Raw genomic sequence first — 15991 nt, 5'->3', positions numbered from 1 at the left:
GTGTTCGCCGTATTTCGTCACGTCTCGAGGGAAGAAAAATCTCGAGCATTCCAGCGATGCGCCGAACCAAGATCGAACGGGCGCCGAACGACGAGTGATCGGGTCCGGTCTCGGGGGCGCCGTGGCGAGGTGAAAATACGTACGATGCGTGCTCGAGAGGGAATTGGATGCGCGCGACGTGGATAAAAAATCTAGGGTTGTGGACACCATGACGTCACCCGCGTCGACCGCGCCGCGCGACCGCACTGCGACGATCGTCGACGATGTTGTCCGCGAGTTTGTCCAAGAGCGCGTTCACGCCCAGGGCGTCGGCGCTCCAGAAGAGGTGCGCGAGACGAGCGACGCGGCGTCGCGCGGGTCCAGGACGCGCGCGCGATCGGGCGAACGAACGAGCCTCGAGTTCTCGAACGCGATGGTTCTTCCGTCGTCGATCGATGACGTCTCGAACGACGCCGGGACGGGACGAAGAGGTCGACGCGGACGCGCGGCGAACGATATGCTGACCGTGGCTCTTTTCTCACACGCAGCGTTAAGGGGAAGAACTTCTCCCGATCCGCCGTCCGCGTGGTGAGTCCGTTGAAACGCGCGAACGGCGACGAGTGGCTGAGAGCCGCCGCGAGGACGTCTCTCGCGATATCTACACTCGAGACCGCGGACGATGCGCGGTTCATGAGGCGCAAAAGACTGACGTCGTATCGCTCGGCTTTTCTCATCGTCGTAGGAAGCGCGCAAGCCGCTCGTGGGCTACCCGGCGCCGGAGTTTAGCGCCGAGGCGGTGTTCGATCAAGAGTTCCAAGACATCAAGCTCTCGGATTACCGCGGCAAGTACGTCGTGCTCTTCTTCTACCCGCTCGATTTTACCTTTGTGTGCCCGACGGAAATCACCGCCTTCTCCGATCGCTACGAAGAGTTCGCGAAGCTCAACACCGAAGTCCTCGGCGTGAGCGTTGACTCCAAGTTCTCTCACTTGGCGTGGTTGCAAACCGACCGCAACGACGGCGGCCTCGGCGACTTGGCCTACCCGCTCGTCAGTGACCTCAAGCGCGAAATCTGCGAATCGTACGATGTGTTGTACGAAGACGGCACCGCGCTCCGTGGGTTGTACATCATCGATCGTGAGGGCGTCATCCAGCACTACACATGCAACAACGCTCCGTTCGGCCGCAACGTCGACGAGTGCCTGCGCGTGCTTCAAGCGATCCAATACGTTCAAAACAACCCAGACGAGGTGTGCCCGGCGGGCTGGACCCCGGGTGCGGCGACGATGAAGCCGGATCCGAAGGGCTCGAAGGAATACTTCAAGGCGATCTAAGCGCTACTATTCTTTTTGCGACAAGAGTCGAGGGCGACTACGGCGCACTACTAAGCAAACGCGTATTTCAATATACACGCCAAGACGATTGAACAACGATTGAACACGCACGCGCGGTCTCTCCTTCTCATCGCGTCGTTTTCGCGCGCTTCGCACACGCCTCCACTCGCGCACGAAAGTCATCTACCATCAAGCGCAATCCCTCGTCCAGCGTGACCTTGGGTTCCCAGCGCAACTTTTCTCGCGCGACGGAAATATCGGGCTTCCTTCGACTGGGATCATCAGCGGTGTTTTCGCAGTACTCGATCTCTGCCGCGGGATTCACGATCTCGCGTACCTTTTCTGCCAGCTCGTTCATGGTGAACTCGCCGGGATTCCCCAAGTTGACGGGTCCGATGAAGCCGTCTTCGTTGTCCATGAGCGCGATGAGTCCGGCGACCAGATCAGAGACGTACTGAAACGAGCGCGTCTGCGAACCGTCGCCGTAGACGGTGAGCTTATCTCCTCGGAGCGCCTGAGCGACGAAATTCGACACCACGCGCCCGTCGTCCATGGCCATTCGCGGTCCGTACGTGTTGAAAATTCGCGCCACGCGAATGTCCAAGCCGTGTTCGCGATGATAGTCAAACGCGAGTGTCTCGGCACATCGCTTTCCCTCGTCATAACACGCGCGCTCACCGATCGGATTAACGTTTCCCCAGTACGATTCCTTTTGCGGGTGCTCGAGTGGGTCGCCGTACACCTCTGACGTCGACGTCAGTAGGAATTTCGCCTTGCACCTGCGACGAGCGGGAAAGGAGGAGAAGTGTTCAGTAAAATGTCGCGTTTTCGCAAGCTTCGCAACGTAACGATTATGTCCTAGAAAAACATAATTGACTTGCGTACCTCTTGGCCAGTCCCAACGCATTGAGGGTTCCGATCACGTTCGTCTTGATCGTTTTCACTGGGTTGAACTTGTAGTGAATCGGCGACGCCGGGCACGCGAGGTGATAGACCTCATCCACCTCGACAAGAAACGGCTGCACGACGTCGTGTCGAATGATTTCGAATCTCCCACTTCTCACCAGTCCGTCGTTCTGTGACAAGTGCTCGAGATTCCGGTGCGCACCCGTGAAAAAGTTGTCCATCACCATGACGTGGTCTCCTCGAGCGATGAGGGCGTCGACGAGGTGCGAGCCGACGAACCCGGCACCGCCGGTGACGAGAATACGACGGGGTTCACCAGCGCGCGGGCGAGCCTTGGCGACCGTCATCGACGTCGGCGCTGACGACGAGTGCTTGTTCGTCATCGTTGTCGAAGAATTGTGCGTCCTCGGGTGCGAAAACAGTTGGCGTGCGCGACTGAGAAAATACACCCGTAATGTTTTCGAGACCAATTCTGGAGAATTCGTCGGTCGCCTTTCGGTGTCAACGCGTATATTGGTCCTAAAAGCCTGATGAAGCGCTTCAAAGGCCGTAAAATGCCAGATCTAGTAGTATAGTGGTTAGTACTCCACGTTGTGGACATGAGAACGACTCACGTCGTTCGTACAGGCTGAACACTCGCAGAGCCGTGGCATCCCCGGCTCGAATCCGGGCTAGATCACTCTTTTGGACGACGAGACTACCTTATTCGATTCCATCTTCTACTCTTTTTACTTCGTTCCTATTCCTATCTCGACGCGCTAATATCCTGAGAGCTCACATTCTCTGGGTTCGCACCCGTCGCTTTCATGTACTCGTACATGTCCTGGTCGCTCGCGCCGCTCACGCCCGAGGGATTCCTCGGTCCCGTGCACATCTCCCACAACTCTCCGACGTCAAGAACGGTGACCCACCGTTTGGGATACGTCGGAAACGACGTGTCGGTGTCCGCGCTCCCCGTCCTCTTTACTCCCACTCGCCCGTTTCGCGTGAGCGTCGCGTAACCGAACACGACGCGAGTCAACCAACGCTTCTTCGCCGGTACTTTCGACGATGGATCATCGTCAGAGCTGCGGCGTTGATCCGAACGAACCGAAGCGTCGGTCGATTGCCGCGCGCTCGACGTCGTTCCGTCGTCCTGACGCTCCGTCGACGTGTGTCGCCACTGTTCCGGAAGCGGCGCTCCCACGCGCACCTCCACTCGCACTCGGTCGCCCACGAGCACGCCTCTTCGCTCCAGTTCCTCCGCCATTCGTCGTTTCTTCTCTTCCGGTGACTCCACTTCGCTCTGCGCGGTGACGCCGGAGCCGTACGCGTCCTCCATCCCCATCATCGCCTCGTGTCGCGACCGCTCATCGTCGCTCGCGAACGCTCGACGCCACGCCCCGAGCGCGCTCGACGCGGCGACCGAGGTCGACGTCGACGCCGTCTCTCGCACCCGCGTCACCGCGCGCCGCATCGCCCGCGCGAACGACGGCGTCGACGCGTGCGGGCGCACCACGCGCGCGCGACGGTGCACCCGCGCGCGTCGCCTCGCCACTCCCCGGCGCTCGACCTCGCGCGACCCGATGGCCAAGGGCACGCGACGACGCGCGCGACTTCGAGCGCTCAGGGCGTCGAGCTCGGGCGCGGACGTGGCGATGCCCACGGCGGGGGCGCCGAGCGAGGGCGTCGGCGAGGGCGTCGCGGCGGCGACGTGGACGACCTCGACGTCGACGCCTGGGACGGGGGACGCGGTGACGACGACGGCGATGACGACGGAGACGCGGACGAAGACGCCGAACGTGCGACGAGCGATAGCGAAGAGGAAGAAGCTGGCGCGCACCAAGGCGCTCGCGCACGCGGAGCGCTCGGCGACGAGCGTCGATAGGAAGAAGATGCGCAAAGGGATGCGCCACGCCGCGAAAGATTTGTACTGATAGCGTTCGATTCAATGGACGATGTTCAACCGTGTAATGTAACTCGCCGCGTTCCGTGGATCCACGACGGCGACGCGGATCGCCGTCGACGCGTCCGCGTCCGCGCGTCCTAGGTCTCAGCGAACCGCGCGCGGCGCGCGCCGCATAACACAACGCGCGATGTCCGCCGCGGCGTGCGTCGGTCGTAAGTCCGCGGTCGAGGATGAAGACGCGAGTGAGCTCAGGCTCGGCGCTGATTTCGACGACGCCAACTGCTTGTCGCTGAGCGAGGTGAAGATCGTCCTGGAATCCAAGCTCGGGGATGACGCCGAGCAAGCTGAGGAAACGTCGACGACGCGCACGAGAGTGTTCGAGAAGACGCTCGCATACGCGCAGAGGTTCAGCGGGAACACGAGCGGGACCGCGGCGGCGGCGATCCGCGAGCTCCACGCCAACCTAGGATTACACGACTTTGAGGGGGCCGCGATCTCGAACCTACGCCCGCAGGACTGGGACGAGGCGAAGACGCTCGTGCCGAGTCTCGAGAGCGACGATCGAGGACTCACGGAGGAGATGATTCAACAAATGTTAGATGAGATGTCGAACGTGCGGAAATTCGAGTGAGCGAGCGTAGGGGGACGGCGTCGGATGTGTAAAATCAAGCTTAGACAAATTACAACGATTCGTCGCAGTTCACGCGATTGCGGCGCTTCATACCTCGGACCATCGCGCCCTGTCGCTCATTTCCACCCCGTCCTCGTCCTCTTCTTGCTTGAGCGAGAAGTACATGTTATCCTCCTCGGGGCGGAACATGTATCCGGTGGCGACGTAGTACGCGAGCGTCGCCAACTCACTGAAGAAGGCAGCCGTCCACCTGAACTCGTACTCCACCGTCGATAACAACAAGTACACGATGATGCGGGTGAAATATATGTACGCCACGGTCATGACGTAGAAGTGTCGGAAGAGCAAGAGTTTTTCCAGATTTCTCGCCTTCTTCTCACTCGATTCGTTCGAATCGCGCAAGTGCTTTATGCTCCACACAATGGGCACGAGGATGGCGCAGCAGCACACGATGTCGATGACGACGAACATATTCTGCCACGCGAACCAGCCTTCGTCGGCGGGTCCCTCCTCACCGACGACGACGCTTGCTATGTTAGCCATCACTTGAAGCGGGATCACCGCCATGAGCAAGTTCTTCTCGCGCTGGTGCAAAAACGGCTTCAAGAAGCTCCAGCCCATGCCAACGAGCGCGATGACGCTAAAGAGCAACATCGAACGACACACGGTGAAGATGTAGTACGCCACAGTCCACCCCTTGGAAGACCCGGTCAATCTTGTAATGTGATATCGTCCCGCTTGCGCGAGCACAGAGAGCGTTTTGAAGCTAACGAGCGCGAGCATCAACCAGTGAATTTTACGCACGCCGCGCTTGTTCGCCGAGCGTCCGAGGACGTACGCCCACGCCACGCACGCGCCCGCATCTAGGAGAAAGAACAGGTAATACACGCTCGGCAGCGCCTTTTCGCCTCGACCCAGATAGTCGTTGTGCCCATTCGCGTCCTTATTTATAAACTTTGTCGTGACCTCAAAGCTCACCACTGTGTGCGGTTCACAGCTGGCGAAAAACAACATGTAATCCCCGGGCTTCGTGACCTCTCGTCTATGCTCGAACGCGTGAACGTGCTCCTCACCTGGTTTCTTCTGCGCCTCCATGTCCGAGAACGTGAACAAGACGTCGACGAAATCAACGTCCAAGACGCACGCGCCGTCGCCGAGCGCGGCGTCGAGCGCGCCCTCATCTTTTCCCTCTGTGACGAAAAATCCAAACTTTGTCTTATCCGCCGGTGGCGCGTTCTCCGGTAGGAAGAATCTTGGATCCTTCAGCTCGATCTCCATCACCCCCCCCTTGGCGAATCCGAAAGGTTCGCGCAGTAATATCAAACTCCTATCATCCTTGTCCACCACGTGGTGCGTGATCCGCGCGCTCGCTTTCGCGGCGAGGGCGATCACGAGAACTACGAATGCCCGCGCGATGGAGCTCGACCGCATCGTCGCGCGCATGTCGTCTCGATCGTATCTCTTGAGGGTCTACACGATCCTACGTCACGAACCACGTTCGTCGGAGAATCGAGTGATTCCGTCCGAGGTTCACGATGAGGCGAGATTCCGAGCTTCGAAGTGCTTGAACGACGTCCGCGAGTCTCTCGATCGACCGTTCGATGGAGTGTACGACAGAATTTACGTTCGAGACGACCGCGCCGCCGCGAGAGACGACGACGTGTGCGGGTTGAACGCTCGAGAGACTCGATTTCGTCGGACATGTCGAGCACACCCGAACTTTTCAATCACATCCCGTCCGTGAGGCCCCCAGTACGAGGTAGCTGGGGGGGTCTTGTACGATAAAAACTCATGCTTCGGACGCACGGATCGTATTCAAGAGACATTAAGAGTGTGTACAGAGAATACTCTCACGTGACATCGTTGGGTGCCGAACGACAACGGTGTCGCGCGCGAACGTGCGCCGCACGCCGCGCCGCCCCAGTCGTCGACGCTCGCGATCGCGGGATAGCGTACTCTCGCACTCGGTCTCGATCACCGATCGCGTCCACGCGTGTGCGCGTCATAAGTGGTTAAGAGAGGAAAGCGATGATGCGTCGAGTCGCGCAAACGCTCGCTCGGTCCCATCTGCACGCGTCCACGACGTCACAGACGACGACCGCGCGCGCGCTGTGGTCGTCAGGGATGACGCGAACGAATTTTAACTCCACGATCGCGACCACTCATCGCGATGAGGTCGCTATGGATGGATCGGCGAGACGAGCGCGCGCGCATTCGCGCGCGCCAGGGGCGCCACTCGCGAGCGCGAGAAGCTTCGCGTCTTCGGCGGAACAACCGGCGCCTAAGGAAGATGAAGCTACCGAGGTGGCGAACGTAAAACGTTTGGACGACCCTCCGCGCGGTGCGTCGCAAGGATCGTACATGCTCTTTCACCCGATGTACGACTTGAGACAAGTGGAGAATGTCAAGCCGGCGCATCGCAAGCCAAAGTGGGCGTCGGATTACCTCGCGTACGGGCTCGTGCAGATCACGCGATGGGGTTTCGATAAAGTCACGGGGTACTCGCCGAAGAAGGCGCTCTCTACGGACCAGTGGCTCGCGCGATTCATCTTTCTCGAAACTGTGGCGGGCGTGCCAGGAATGGTGGGCGCCATGTTGCGACACATGATGAGCCTGCGGACGCTGAAGCGGGACCACGGTTGGATTCACACCTTGCTCGAAGAAGCTGAAAACGAGCGCATGCACTTGCTCACGTTCCTCAAGCTTCGCGAGCCAGGATTGATGTTCCGTCTCGCGGTGCTCGCGGCGCAAGGTGTCTTCTTCAACGCCTTCTTCCTCTCCTACCTCATCTCCCCACGCGTGTGCCATCGATTCGTGGGGTATCTTGAAGAAGAAGCGGTGCGCACGTATACGCACGCGCTCCATGACATCGATGGCGACGGTCAAGCGAGTGAATGGGCGCGAAAGCCCGCTCCGATGCTTGCCATAAAGTACTGGCGCATGCCCGAGGACGCCACCGTGAGGGACCTTATCATCGCCGTGCGAGCCGACGAGGCCTCGCACTCGCACGTGAACCACACGCTGTCGTCCATGGGTATCAGGCAGGCGAATCCGTTCCACGTCGGACACACGGAGTTGCCGGAGAACTTTGTGGACCCGCCTCCTGGTTTCGTTCCGGAGCACTGCCGCTAGAGCTCGCGTCCACCGGATGAATCTCTTCGATTCGAAGAACAACGTCGCACATAATTTCGTCGACAAGCATTAATCCTCCCTTAGGCGCGTTTCTCGTTTATCGCTCGCGCTACTCGCTGTAATCATTATCTAATTGAGCGCTCACACACGGTCAACAGAACGCCCTCTTTTTATACGCTCGCTGAAGACGCCAAAAGCCTCACTTGTACGCGCGTCACGTCGGCCGTCGTCGTCGTCGTCCCGACCGTCTTCTCCACACGATAGAACGTCTCACGAACGACTTCTCGCGATGTCTCGAGGTCGTCAGGCCGCGTCGTCGTCCTCGGAAGGGGTGAAGATTGGAAAGGATTTGCTCTCCCAGGTTGTGAGCGCGATCGAATCTCGCGACATGAGCGCGGCGCTCGAACGTTTGGACGACTTTAAGGTGCACGCGGCGATGTACTTCAACGCCATCGATGTCTCTAGTGAATTCAGAGCCGATGAACTGCGACTGAGCCGTGAGGCGGCGGAGCGAGGGGTCATGATCAGCGCAGCGACGAAAGATGAGGCTTCGTTCGAAAGACACGCGGCGCAGGCCAAGGCGGCGTACGAGGCGTGCGAACGATTCCCCGATGGGATGATCGAGCGTTCAGCGAATGAACCGTTGATAATTGGTCTGAATCTGCTGCGTCTGCTGGTGCAGAATCGCATCGCGGAGTTCCACACCGAGCTGGAGATAACGAATGCTGAGACGCTCGCGGATGGGCGGGTGCAAGCCGTGCTCGAGCTCGAGCGCTTCTTGATGGAGGGCGCGTACAACAAGATCGCAGCGAATCGAGGAGCACTTCCGGATCCGAGCTACGAACACTTCATGTCCATGCTCATGGATACCGTGCGAGACGAAATTGCGAGTTGTGCGCAGAGCGCGTACGCGAGACTGTCGCGCGACGACGCAACGAGACTGTTGGGATTCTCCAGTGCCAGTGAATTCGAGGTTTACGCTAGATCTCGGGAATGGACGATCGACGGTAACGGAACGGTTATATTCAATGAGGAAATCGCCCCAGCGAGCGCGAAAGACATCCCGAGCGCTTCGTTGATTAGTCAGACTTTGCTGTACGCAAAGGAACTCGAACGTATTGTGTGAGTTGGAGTACGTTAGCATGCTGCTTGTAGTAGCGAGATGACCTTTGTACGCGAGACAGCTATCGAGCACTCTAGCTAGCGCTTTACGAACGTGGAGCGCTTTAACAGAAAAACTTCAAGCGTCTGGAACAAAGCCATCTCAGCGAGCAGGACGCACAGCGCCGTCCACGTCCTACCGTCGCTCGCGTCATATCCGTAAAACGACTGCACCTCCACGTTTGAGCCGTACACGCCGGTGACTATTTGTTCAATCGTCCATGCGAGCGGTGAGATGTACAGAGCCCACTTTATGAACACGGGTGCCGTGGCCCGACTCACAAAAAAATTATTGAAGAGGATAAAGAAGAGCAAACCCGGCATTGCAGCCTGCACGCTTTCGGACGGCGATGGCGCGACTGCGGCGATGACACGCAAGTAATTTGTCACCGTGAGAAAGTTCAGAAGCGCCCAGCCGTATACGGTAGAGAACTTTGACCAACTCACGCGTGAGAATGAGAACATGATGATCGAAGTGACGAAATTGCCTAGAATTGCGAGAACGTTGTTGACGCTACTCTGCACGATGATAGACGCGCCTGTGGAATACAAAGCATCCGCCTGCTCCAGCTTTAAGATTAATCTCGTCTGAATCAGTTCTGGCATTATAGCCATGTTTGCGATTGCCCCCATTTGGAGCATCATGAAGAAGAACGATAAACTTGAGATGGGTGGTTTTGAACCAATGTCGTAAAAGGCCAATCCGACTATCAATCCTTGCATCACGGACACACCAATTCGCAAACGGAGACCAGCCTTGTTACGTTTCGTTAGCGTGAGATTACGATTCAGTAGAACACGCAGCTGCGTGAGAAAAGTCGCGGCGATGGGCGATGGGTGAATGCTCGCGGGATCCAACCCGTTAATCTTTGCCGTCTCTCGTAACACGTCAATGGTGGCCCGTTTTGATCCAGCCAACGAGGCATCCACACGCCGTTCAACCTCTTTGCGCTGGACATCCTGGTACCAGGTCGCCAATGCATTCGATTTCTCACCTTTCGCTCCCGGCGTTATGACATCGAGGAAGAAGTCAGCCGGATTACCCTTCGACGGTACGGGCGCGCCCGCCGCGGCGAAATATGCCGCCGCTCCAGCGAACTTCCCGTTATAAATAGCTCGTCCGGGATTGGATGTGAGCAGAATAAGTGAGTCGAACATATCAACCACCTCCACGCGCGGTTGATGTATGACGGCCACGAATGTCACGCCCATCCGCCTCGAAGCAATTGCCATCGCGCGCGAGACGTTTTCCGCATCCGTGGACGATAAGCCCGTGGTCGGCTCGTCTGCGAAGACAATTTGCGACCCACCCGCCAAACCCCGGGCGAGCGTCACGCGTCGCTTCTGACCGCCGGAAATTCCACGAACTCGGGCGTCGCCGACGAGTTCGTCCCGCAACTCTGCAATGCCGAGCAACGATAGTACGTCATCCACCGCGGCGCGACGCTCCGACTGGTTCATCTTGGACTCAGATCGAAGCTCTTGAACGAAGGCCACCGCCTCGAACACGGTGACGTGCGCGGGAATAACATCTTCTTGCGGCACGTAACTCGTCACGCGTGAGAAGAGTTGGTCTCGCGGTAACCCGTTCAGGTACACGTCGCCCGTGTACGTTGCCGTCTTCTTGCCCGACAGCATGTCTAAGAGCGTCGTCTTCCCGCACCCGCTCGGTCCCATTATCGCCGCCATCTCTCCGCACTCAAACGTCCCCGACGTGGGCTCGAGTATCGTCCGCGTCGTCGATCCATCTCCCGATGAGGACCGAAGAGAAAACGCGAGGTTCCTGAATGCCAAGCGACTGCACCCGAACGCGCGAGGATCCCGCGGTGTTTCGCGCGCGTCGTCGCGCTCGAACGTCTCGACATCGTCCGTGTTCACGACCACCGATCGATTCGACATCGCTCGCGCGTCTGGGTGAGGTCTCGGCGACCGTCTCGAAGTAACGAACTCCACCGTGGAGACTCCACGTGGAGTTCGTTATTACGTCAGGCACCGGAGAATGGCTTCGCACCGCACTCGTCGCCGCGTCGCGATGGGTCGACGACGAAACGACTTCCCGATCGATGTCGTCATCGAGACACACCTCTACGATGATCCCGCGTTTCACGCCGCGGCACCGGTGCGGGGCGACGCATCGACGCGCGGACGACGACGCGCGCGTTCAACCTCCGGGATCGGGCGGGCGACTGACAAAGTCGAGCGACGTAGGACGCGTACCTGTGCCCGCTCACGCTCAAGGTGATGCGAAATCCCGTGGTGGTGACGAAGACCGGGCGAACGTACGAGAAGGCGGCGATCGAGGCTTGGATTACGCTGAACCACGCCGAGCCGTACGACAGAAACGTGGCGCTTGAAGACTTCACCGCCGAGTGTTCGAGCAACACCGCGATGTACGCGCTGATCGAACACTTCGTGCGCTCGGTGCGCACGATGCAACCGGGCGCGTTACTCGACGGCACAGTCGCGCAGCGAATGAAACGCGCGGCGGCGAAAACGACGGTCGTCATCGTCGAAAAAAACATTCACGTCTTCAAGAAGCAAGCGTCGCTTTCGGGAGGCGCCTCTTCAAACGCTCACGCTGCGCTGACGACTTTGGAGAAGGGTTTGATCCCGGACGTCCCGAAACCGAAAAAAGAGGAGGAAGTGGACGTCGTGGGCGAGCTCGTTTTCCCGGAGGAACTCCCAGAACGAGCGTACATTCACGTAAAGTCACTCGAGTTTCCGGACAAGTCGAAACCGACCGACGGTCGATTCTTCAGGTTCGACATGGACGAGCTCACTCGCGTGATCGGCCACAGCTGGGCGAACGAAGACGCAGAGGCGTACAAGACGGAAAATTTCAGCGTTAAAACTGGCAAAGGAGCGACGTTTTGCACGTATCGCGATGAGAAGCGCAGCGCCATCGTCGTCTTCGGCGGACCTGATGGCATGGGCGTCGGCTGCTATCACCCCGTGTCGAGTGCTCAGCCTGGAGATTGGGCGGTGGGTGAACCCATCGAGCTCACCGCATATCGTGGAATCCCGAAGGGCTTGCGCTTCATGAATCCCGATAAGATTTCTTCCGTAAAATTCAGATATTACATGGATGGCGATGAACGCGTACTTAACTCTGGTATGAACGGAGAGCGTCCCGAGCAAATCTTTCCCGGTCAGAGCGGTATTTATCCGTTAAACTGCAAGTACAAAGGCACGAGAATCTACAACTGGCTTCATATCGAGTTCAAGCTCAAGTACCCGACCGGAACGGATCCTGAGCTGATAAACGGACGTCCCATCACGCCCATAGGCGTTTTCGTGGATAATCGTCTTTTACTTCAGCGCGGTGGATGCGCACAAATTTACAACTGTCGTGATAACGAACTGCATCACTGTACTGCGAATGGCGACGGACCTAGTTTCCGGAGCGGAATGCAAACGGATAATGAGAATTTGCAGCACTTTGGCGCTATGATGTTGCATCGCGATCGAATGTATGAACCCATCACCGACTTTATGATGAACTTTCGCATGCCAGACAACGGGCCGATGGGCGTGCCGTGCTTCAGCGAAGAATGCGGCGGTGGCTTGCATTTCGGTTTCTTGGAGGGCGACCCCGCCTGGTGGAAGGTTGGGAAAAACGAATGGCCCACCTCCGAGGAAGGAAACGTCGGGGCTACGTGCGATGACGATGCTTCAAAATGGGGCGACAAGGCTCTCAAGGGTCCGAACGCGAAGGAAAGCGACGAATTCTTTGTCTACGATCCTCGGAAGAAGGCACCCAAACCGAAGCGGCGAACTTATAAGACGGCTTCCGGTGCTACCATGGTGACAAAGGTGAAATCTGATACATTTGTGTTTCCGAGACAGCGACGAAAACTTGTTGATCCACATCTCGAAGTTGTAAGCTTGGACTATCCCGGAGGCGTGATGCAGGGTAAGACGGATCCGGAACCCAAAGGTAAGTGGTTCCGCTTCAAAAGCGATCAACTTTCAGAGATTTGCGGCATCTCAGACTGGGGAAACGGATGTTACGATGGATGGAAGACGGGCATTATCAAGAGTGGCGACGGAGCCTCATTCAGTGTCGCCGATAGAGATCGAGGTATTATCGTTTTCCAGCACGAGAGTGGTTTGGGCGTCGGATGCTCCAATCCGTACGACTACGCGAGAGAGGGTGAATGGAGCGTGGGTGATCGTCTGCAGCTGTTGGCATACTCGCATGAAAATCAACCACCGCCGTACACGTTCGCGTTGTCCATCGACGAGTACATCTGTCAGACGGAGACTGGATGGAACCTTCCGGGACACTTGATCCGATTTGGTCAGTGTGGACTCGTCGGTGGATGGTGGAAGGAGATGGAGATTGAGTTCAAGATCGAAGAGGCTTCTGTGGGTACGAGAATTTATGGTGTGCACACTGACGCTTCGTTTGAGTCGCTACCGTTCACGGCAACGGCGCTGCGTTCAGACGGCAAGTGGCACGACATCAAACTCAGTGAGGACGACGTGCCGTGGGGGCGCGCGTTCGCGTCTGTTATGGACGACGTTTCCGCGGTTAGAGTGCGATGGGATTCGACGGATTTGCACAAGCTCGCAAACTCGACAGCTCGCTCGGGTGGTGGCATACACGCCAACCTTCTCGGAACTTCCACCGCGTTTAACGTTCTCGACGTTCGACATAGTGGGCACCCGGTCGATGGTTCCATATTCCGATTCGACAAGGACGCTATTCGCGCGGCGACGTGCGACGCTTCAAATTGGCAGGGTCGTTACGAAGTGCTTAACTTGCGGAGCGGGAAGAAGGGCGCTGTCATGCTGCTGGACAAGGCTGATCAGAAAGTTTTGGCTGCGTATTCGAAGGCGATGCAACAAAAAGCAGAGCCAATTGCCATACCGGCGTCCGCGACAGTCGCGCCGCCATCCGTCGTTGTCGTGGACACTCCTGGGGTGAAGTCAGCGCCTCTTCAGGCACGACATCCTCCGCCGAAAGGACCGACGGGCTTTCTCTCGTGTTGCTTCTCCGCACCGGCACCGGTGGCGAGCGCGCACGTCGACGAACCAGCGGCGACGACCATGGTGGTGTACAAAGACGTGTACATCGACGAAGCGTCGCCGGTGAAATCCGAGAAACTGGCTCCGACGCAAATGAGTGCAGCGGTCGACGTTCTCGGCTTTGGATATTGGCTCGATGCTGCGCAAACGCCCGCTCTCGCGCCAGGTGACTGGCAAATCGGTGATATTATAATGCTTGCGCGACGCGACCTCGACGTCGATGATTTTGCTCCTTCCGTCCTCGAAGATGGCGCCGCAGGCGTCGCCGCGTTGGAACGAGTAAAATCGATCGACGCCGCGGGCGCGTGGGCAAACATTCGGTTCATCTCGAGCGACGACGTCGCGCAAATAACGCTTCCCAGTATTTAGTTAAGATGTATCTATCGGCATGCTAACGTACTACCGGTATGTATCACGCAAAATGACTCACACCTGCTTAGCAAGACCCCTGAAGGCGAATGCGAACGCGTTAGAACACGACGGGAGCGCGCATGTGCCCGAAGCTGGCCGAAAAACGGGCGATCTGTGTGGATTGAGGTACGGCTCGATGAACTCGGGATCAGCGTGGCGTACGTCGGAGAGACGTCGATCGACGACGATCTGCAGCATTTCAAACGCACATCTCGTTGCTTCGGCGTTAACGTCACTCACCCAAAGTCCCGGTGGATGCGTACGCCGACCGACTCTTGCGCACTTCCCCTCGAGATGATAACCTACGATCGCTTCGATGGCGTCGCTCCAATCAAAACCGACAGGAAGCCCAGCGTTAAACGCGACAAATAAATCGCTGTCGTGAAAATCATCGTTATCCTTTGGAAACGTCCCTCTTCGCGTGCGCACACTAAGTCTTGCGCCAACTGCACCACTCACGGAATTGTTTGTGAACGGAATGTCGCAGGAAAACGTCTCACCGTCGCTCGTCAACGCCGGACCGACGAGAACGATTTCGATCGCACGACTGAGAAAACAACCGAGAACTCCGAATGTTCTCCAACGTGCGTACTCGTGCGCGTCGGTCGCTCCCAAAACGATGATTTTAAATGCCCCGTCGCTCGTGGTTAATTCCTCGCTGGGATATAACCGACGCAACGCGTGCGTGAGCGAAAGCGCCGAGCCGAACGTTGCGTGAAAATATCGATCCATAAACGCGGCGTCCCGCTCGAACCCATCGACGCCTTCGACGCGCACGTAGTCAGCAAAAAGCCCTAATCGGTTCATCTGCGAAGCGTCACCGAGACGCTCGGCAGAGAAGGCATCGATTGTGTCGTCGTCGCCGTCGTCGCCATCGCCATCGTCGCAAGAATCATCATGCGCCCAAGCCGGCCTCGAGCACCGCCTCCGAACAGACGGCGCGTCTCTAACGTACCGCGCATACATGTCGCACTCGTGCGTGCGCTCGATCCCTCCTCGAGCGCGACAACGCGCACAGAACGACACCGCTCCGCAACGGCACGGGGAAATTCCATGTGCGCCTCCGTCACAACCGTAACACGCGCTCGGTGGTTCGAACATCGTCATCGGCGCGTCCATCTGATGTCGACGTCGTCGCGCGCGATCGGTCGACGCGCGCGCGCGCGATGATCGGCCTCGGCGTCGACGGTCGCGCGAACATCCAAGTCGTGAAGTGAGCGTTGCGCAAAACGCCTGTACTTTTTTCGTGACCAACGACCTAAACCCTAATCGCCAGTGTCCGCATCGATTAGTAAATGAGTAGAAAACGAGCATCGCGAGTGGGAGCTCGCATATTTTTGGGTTTAGGTTTAGGGTTTAGGTTTAGGTTTAGGGTTTAGGGTTTAGGGTTTAGGGTTTAGGGTTTAGGGTTTAGGGTTTAGGGTTTAGGGTTTAGGGTTTAGGGTTTAGGGTTTAGGGTTTAGGGTTTAGGGTTTAGGGTTTAGGGTTTAGGGTTTAGGGTTTAGGGTTTAGGTTTAGG

General features: G+C 57.8%; 11 protein-coding genes across 11 annotated transcripts; 6 read left to right on the top strand and 5 right to left on the bottom strand.

Annotated features, from left to right (window-relative positions):
* Nucleotides 1-263: 263 nt before the first annotated feature.
* Nucleotides 264-1312, top strand: OT_ostta09g00110 (Thioredoxin-like fold; the record flags this gene model as incomplete). Its single annotated transcript, XM_003080951.1, has 3 exons — nt 264-325; nt 528-567; nt 722-1312. 3 exons carry the CDS (start codon nt 264-266, stop codon nt 1310-1312), a joined length of 693 nt encoding a protein of 230 aa, XP_003080999.1.
* Nucleotides 1313-1439: 127 nt separating this feature from the next.
* On the bottom strand, nt 1440-2601 carry OT_ostta09g00100 (NAD-dependent epimerase/dehydratase; the record flags this gene model as incomplete). Its single annotated transcript, XM_022983255.1, has 2 exons — nt 1440-2091; nt 2198-2601. The coding sequence occupies 2 exons, from the start codon at nt 2599-2601 to the stop codon at nt 1440-1442; spliced, it is 1056 nt and encodes a 351-aa protein (XP_022839535.1).
* Nucleotides 2602-2963: 362 nt separating this feature from the next.
* OT_ostta09g00090 (unnamed product) lies at nt 2964-3674 on the bottom strand (the record flags this gene model as incomplete). The annotated part of the gene is made up of 1 exon (XM_022983254.1): nt 2964-3674. The coding sequence occupies one exon, from the start codon at nt 3672-3674 to the stop codon at nt 2964-2966; it is 711 nt and encodes a 236-aa protein (XP_022839534.1).
* Nucleotides 3675-3783: 109 nt separating this feature from the next.
* OT_ostta09g00080 (unnamed product) lies at nt 3784-4134 on the top strand (the record flags this gene model as incomplete). Its single annotated transcript, XM_022983253.1, has 1 exon — nt 3784-4134. One exon carries the CDS (start codon nt 3784-3786, stop codon nt 4132-4134), a length of 351 nt encoding a protein of 116 aa, XP_022839533.1.
* A 159-nt stretch (nt 4135-4293) lies between these two features.
* OT_ostta09g00070 (RNA polymerase II, Rpb4, core) lies at nt 4294-4737 on the top strand (the record flags this gene model as incomplete). Its single annotated transcript, XM_022983252.1, has 1 exon — nt 4294-4737. The coding sequence occupies one exon, from the start codon at nt 4294-4296 to the stop codon at nt 4735-4737; it is 444 nt and encodes a 147-aa protein (XP_022839532.1).
* Nucleotides 4738-4824: 87 nt separating this feature from the next.
* Nucleotides 4825-6168, bottom strand: OT_ostta09g00060 (Transmembrane receptor, eukaryota; the record flags this gene model as incomplete). Its single annotated transcript, XM_022983251.1, has 1 exon — nt 4825-6168. One exon carries the CDS (start codon nt 6166-6168, stop codon nt 4825-4827), a length of 1344 nt encoding a protein of 447 aa, XP_022839531.1.
* A 750-nt stretch (nt 6169-6918) lies between these two features.
* Nucleotides 6919-7869, top strand: OT_ostta09g00050 (Alternative oxidase; the record flags this gene model as incomplete). Its single annotated transcript, XM_022983250.1, has 1 exon — nt 6919-7869. One exon carries the CDS (start codon nt 6919-6921, stop codon nt 7867-7869), a length of 951 nt encoding a protein of 316 aa, XP_022839530.1.
* A 289-nt stretch (nt 7870-8158) lies between these two features.
* Nucleotides 8159-8995, top strand: OT_ostta09g00040 (26S proteasome non-ATPase regulatory subunit Rpn12; the record flags this gene model as incomplete). The annotated part of the gene is made up of 1 exon (XM_003080954.2): nt 8159-8995. The coding sequence occupies one exon, from the start codon at nt 8159-8161 to the stop codon at nt 8993-8995; it is 837 nt and encodes a 278-aa protein (XP_003081002.2).
* Nucleotides 8996-9069: 74 nt separating this feature from the next.
* On the bottom strand, nt 9070-10929 carry OT_ostta09g00030 (ABC transporter, conserved site; the record flags this gene model as incomplete). The annotated part of the gene is made up of 1 exon (XM_003080945.2): nt 9070-10929. One exon carries the CDS (start codon nt 10927-10929, stop codon nt 9070-9072), a length of 1860 nt encoding a protein of 619 aa, XP_003080993.2.
* Nucleotides 10930-11062: 133 nt separating this feature from the next.
* OT_ostta09g00020 (Zinc finger, RING/FYVE/PHD-type) lies at nt 11063-14430 on the top strand (the record flags this gene model as incomplete). The annotated part of the gene is made up of 2 exons (XM_022983249.1): nt 11063-11149; nt 11239-14430. 2 exons carry the CDS (start codon nt 11063-11065, stop codon nt 14428-14430), a joined length of 3279 nt encoding a protein of 1092 aa, XP_022839529.1.
* A 57-nt stretch (nt 14431-14487) lies between these two features.
* Nucleotides 14488-15591, bottom strand: OT_ostta09g00010 (unnamed product; the record flags this gene model as incomplete). Its single annotated transcript, XM_003080943.2, has 1 exon — nt 14488-15591. The coding sequence occupies one exon, from the start codon at nt 15589-15591 to the stop codon at nt 14488-14490; it is 1104 nt and encodes a 367-aa protein (XP_003080991.2).
* Nucleotides 15592-15991: the final 400 nt, after the last annotated feature.

Source organism: Ostreococcus tauri (assembly GCF_000214015.3).
Source record: "Ostreococcus tauri WGS project CAID00000000 data, contig chromosome 09, whole genome shotgun sequence".
Classification (NCBI taxonomy): domain Eukaryota; kingdom Viridiplantae; phylum Chlorophyta; class Mamiellophyceae; order Mamiellales; family Bathycoccaceae; genus Ostreococcus; species Ostreococcus tauri.
This window is presented reverse-complemented; position numbering and strand designations above follow the sequence as displayed.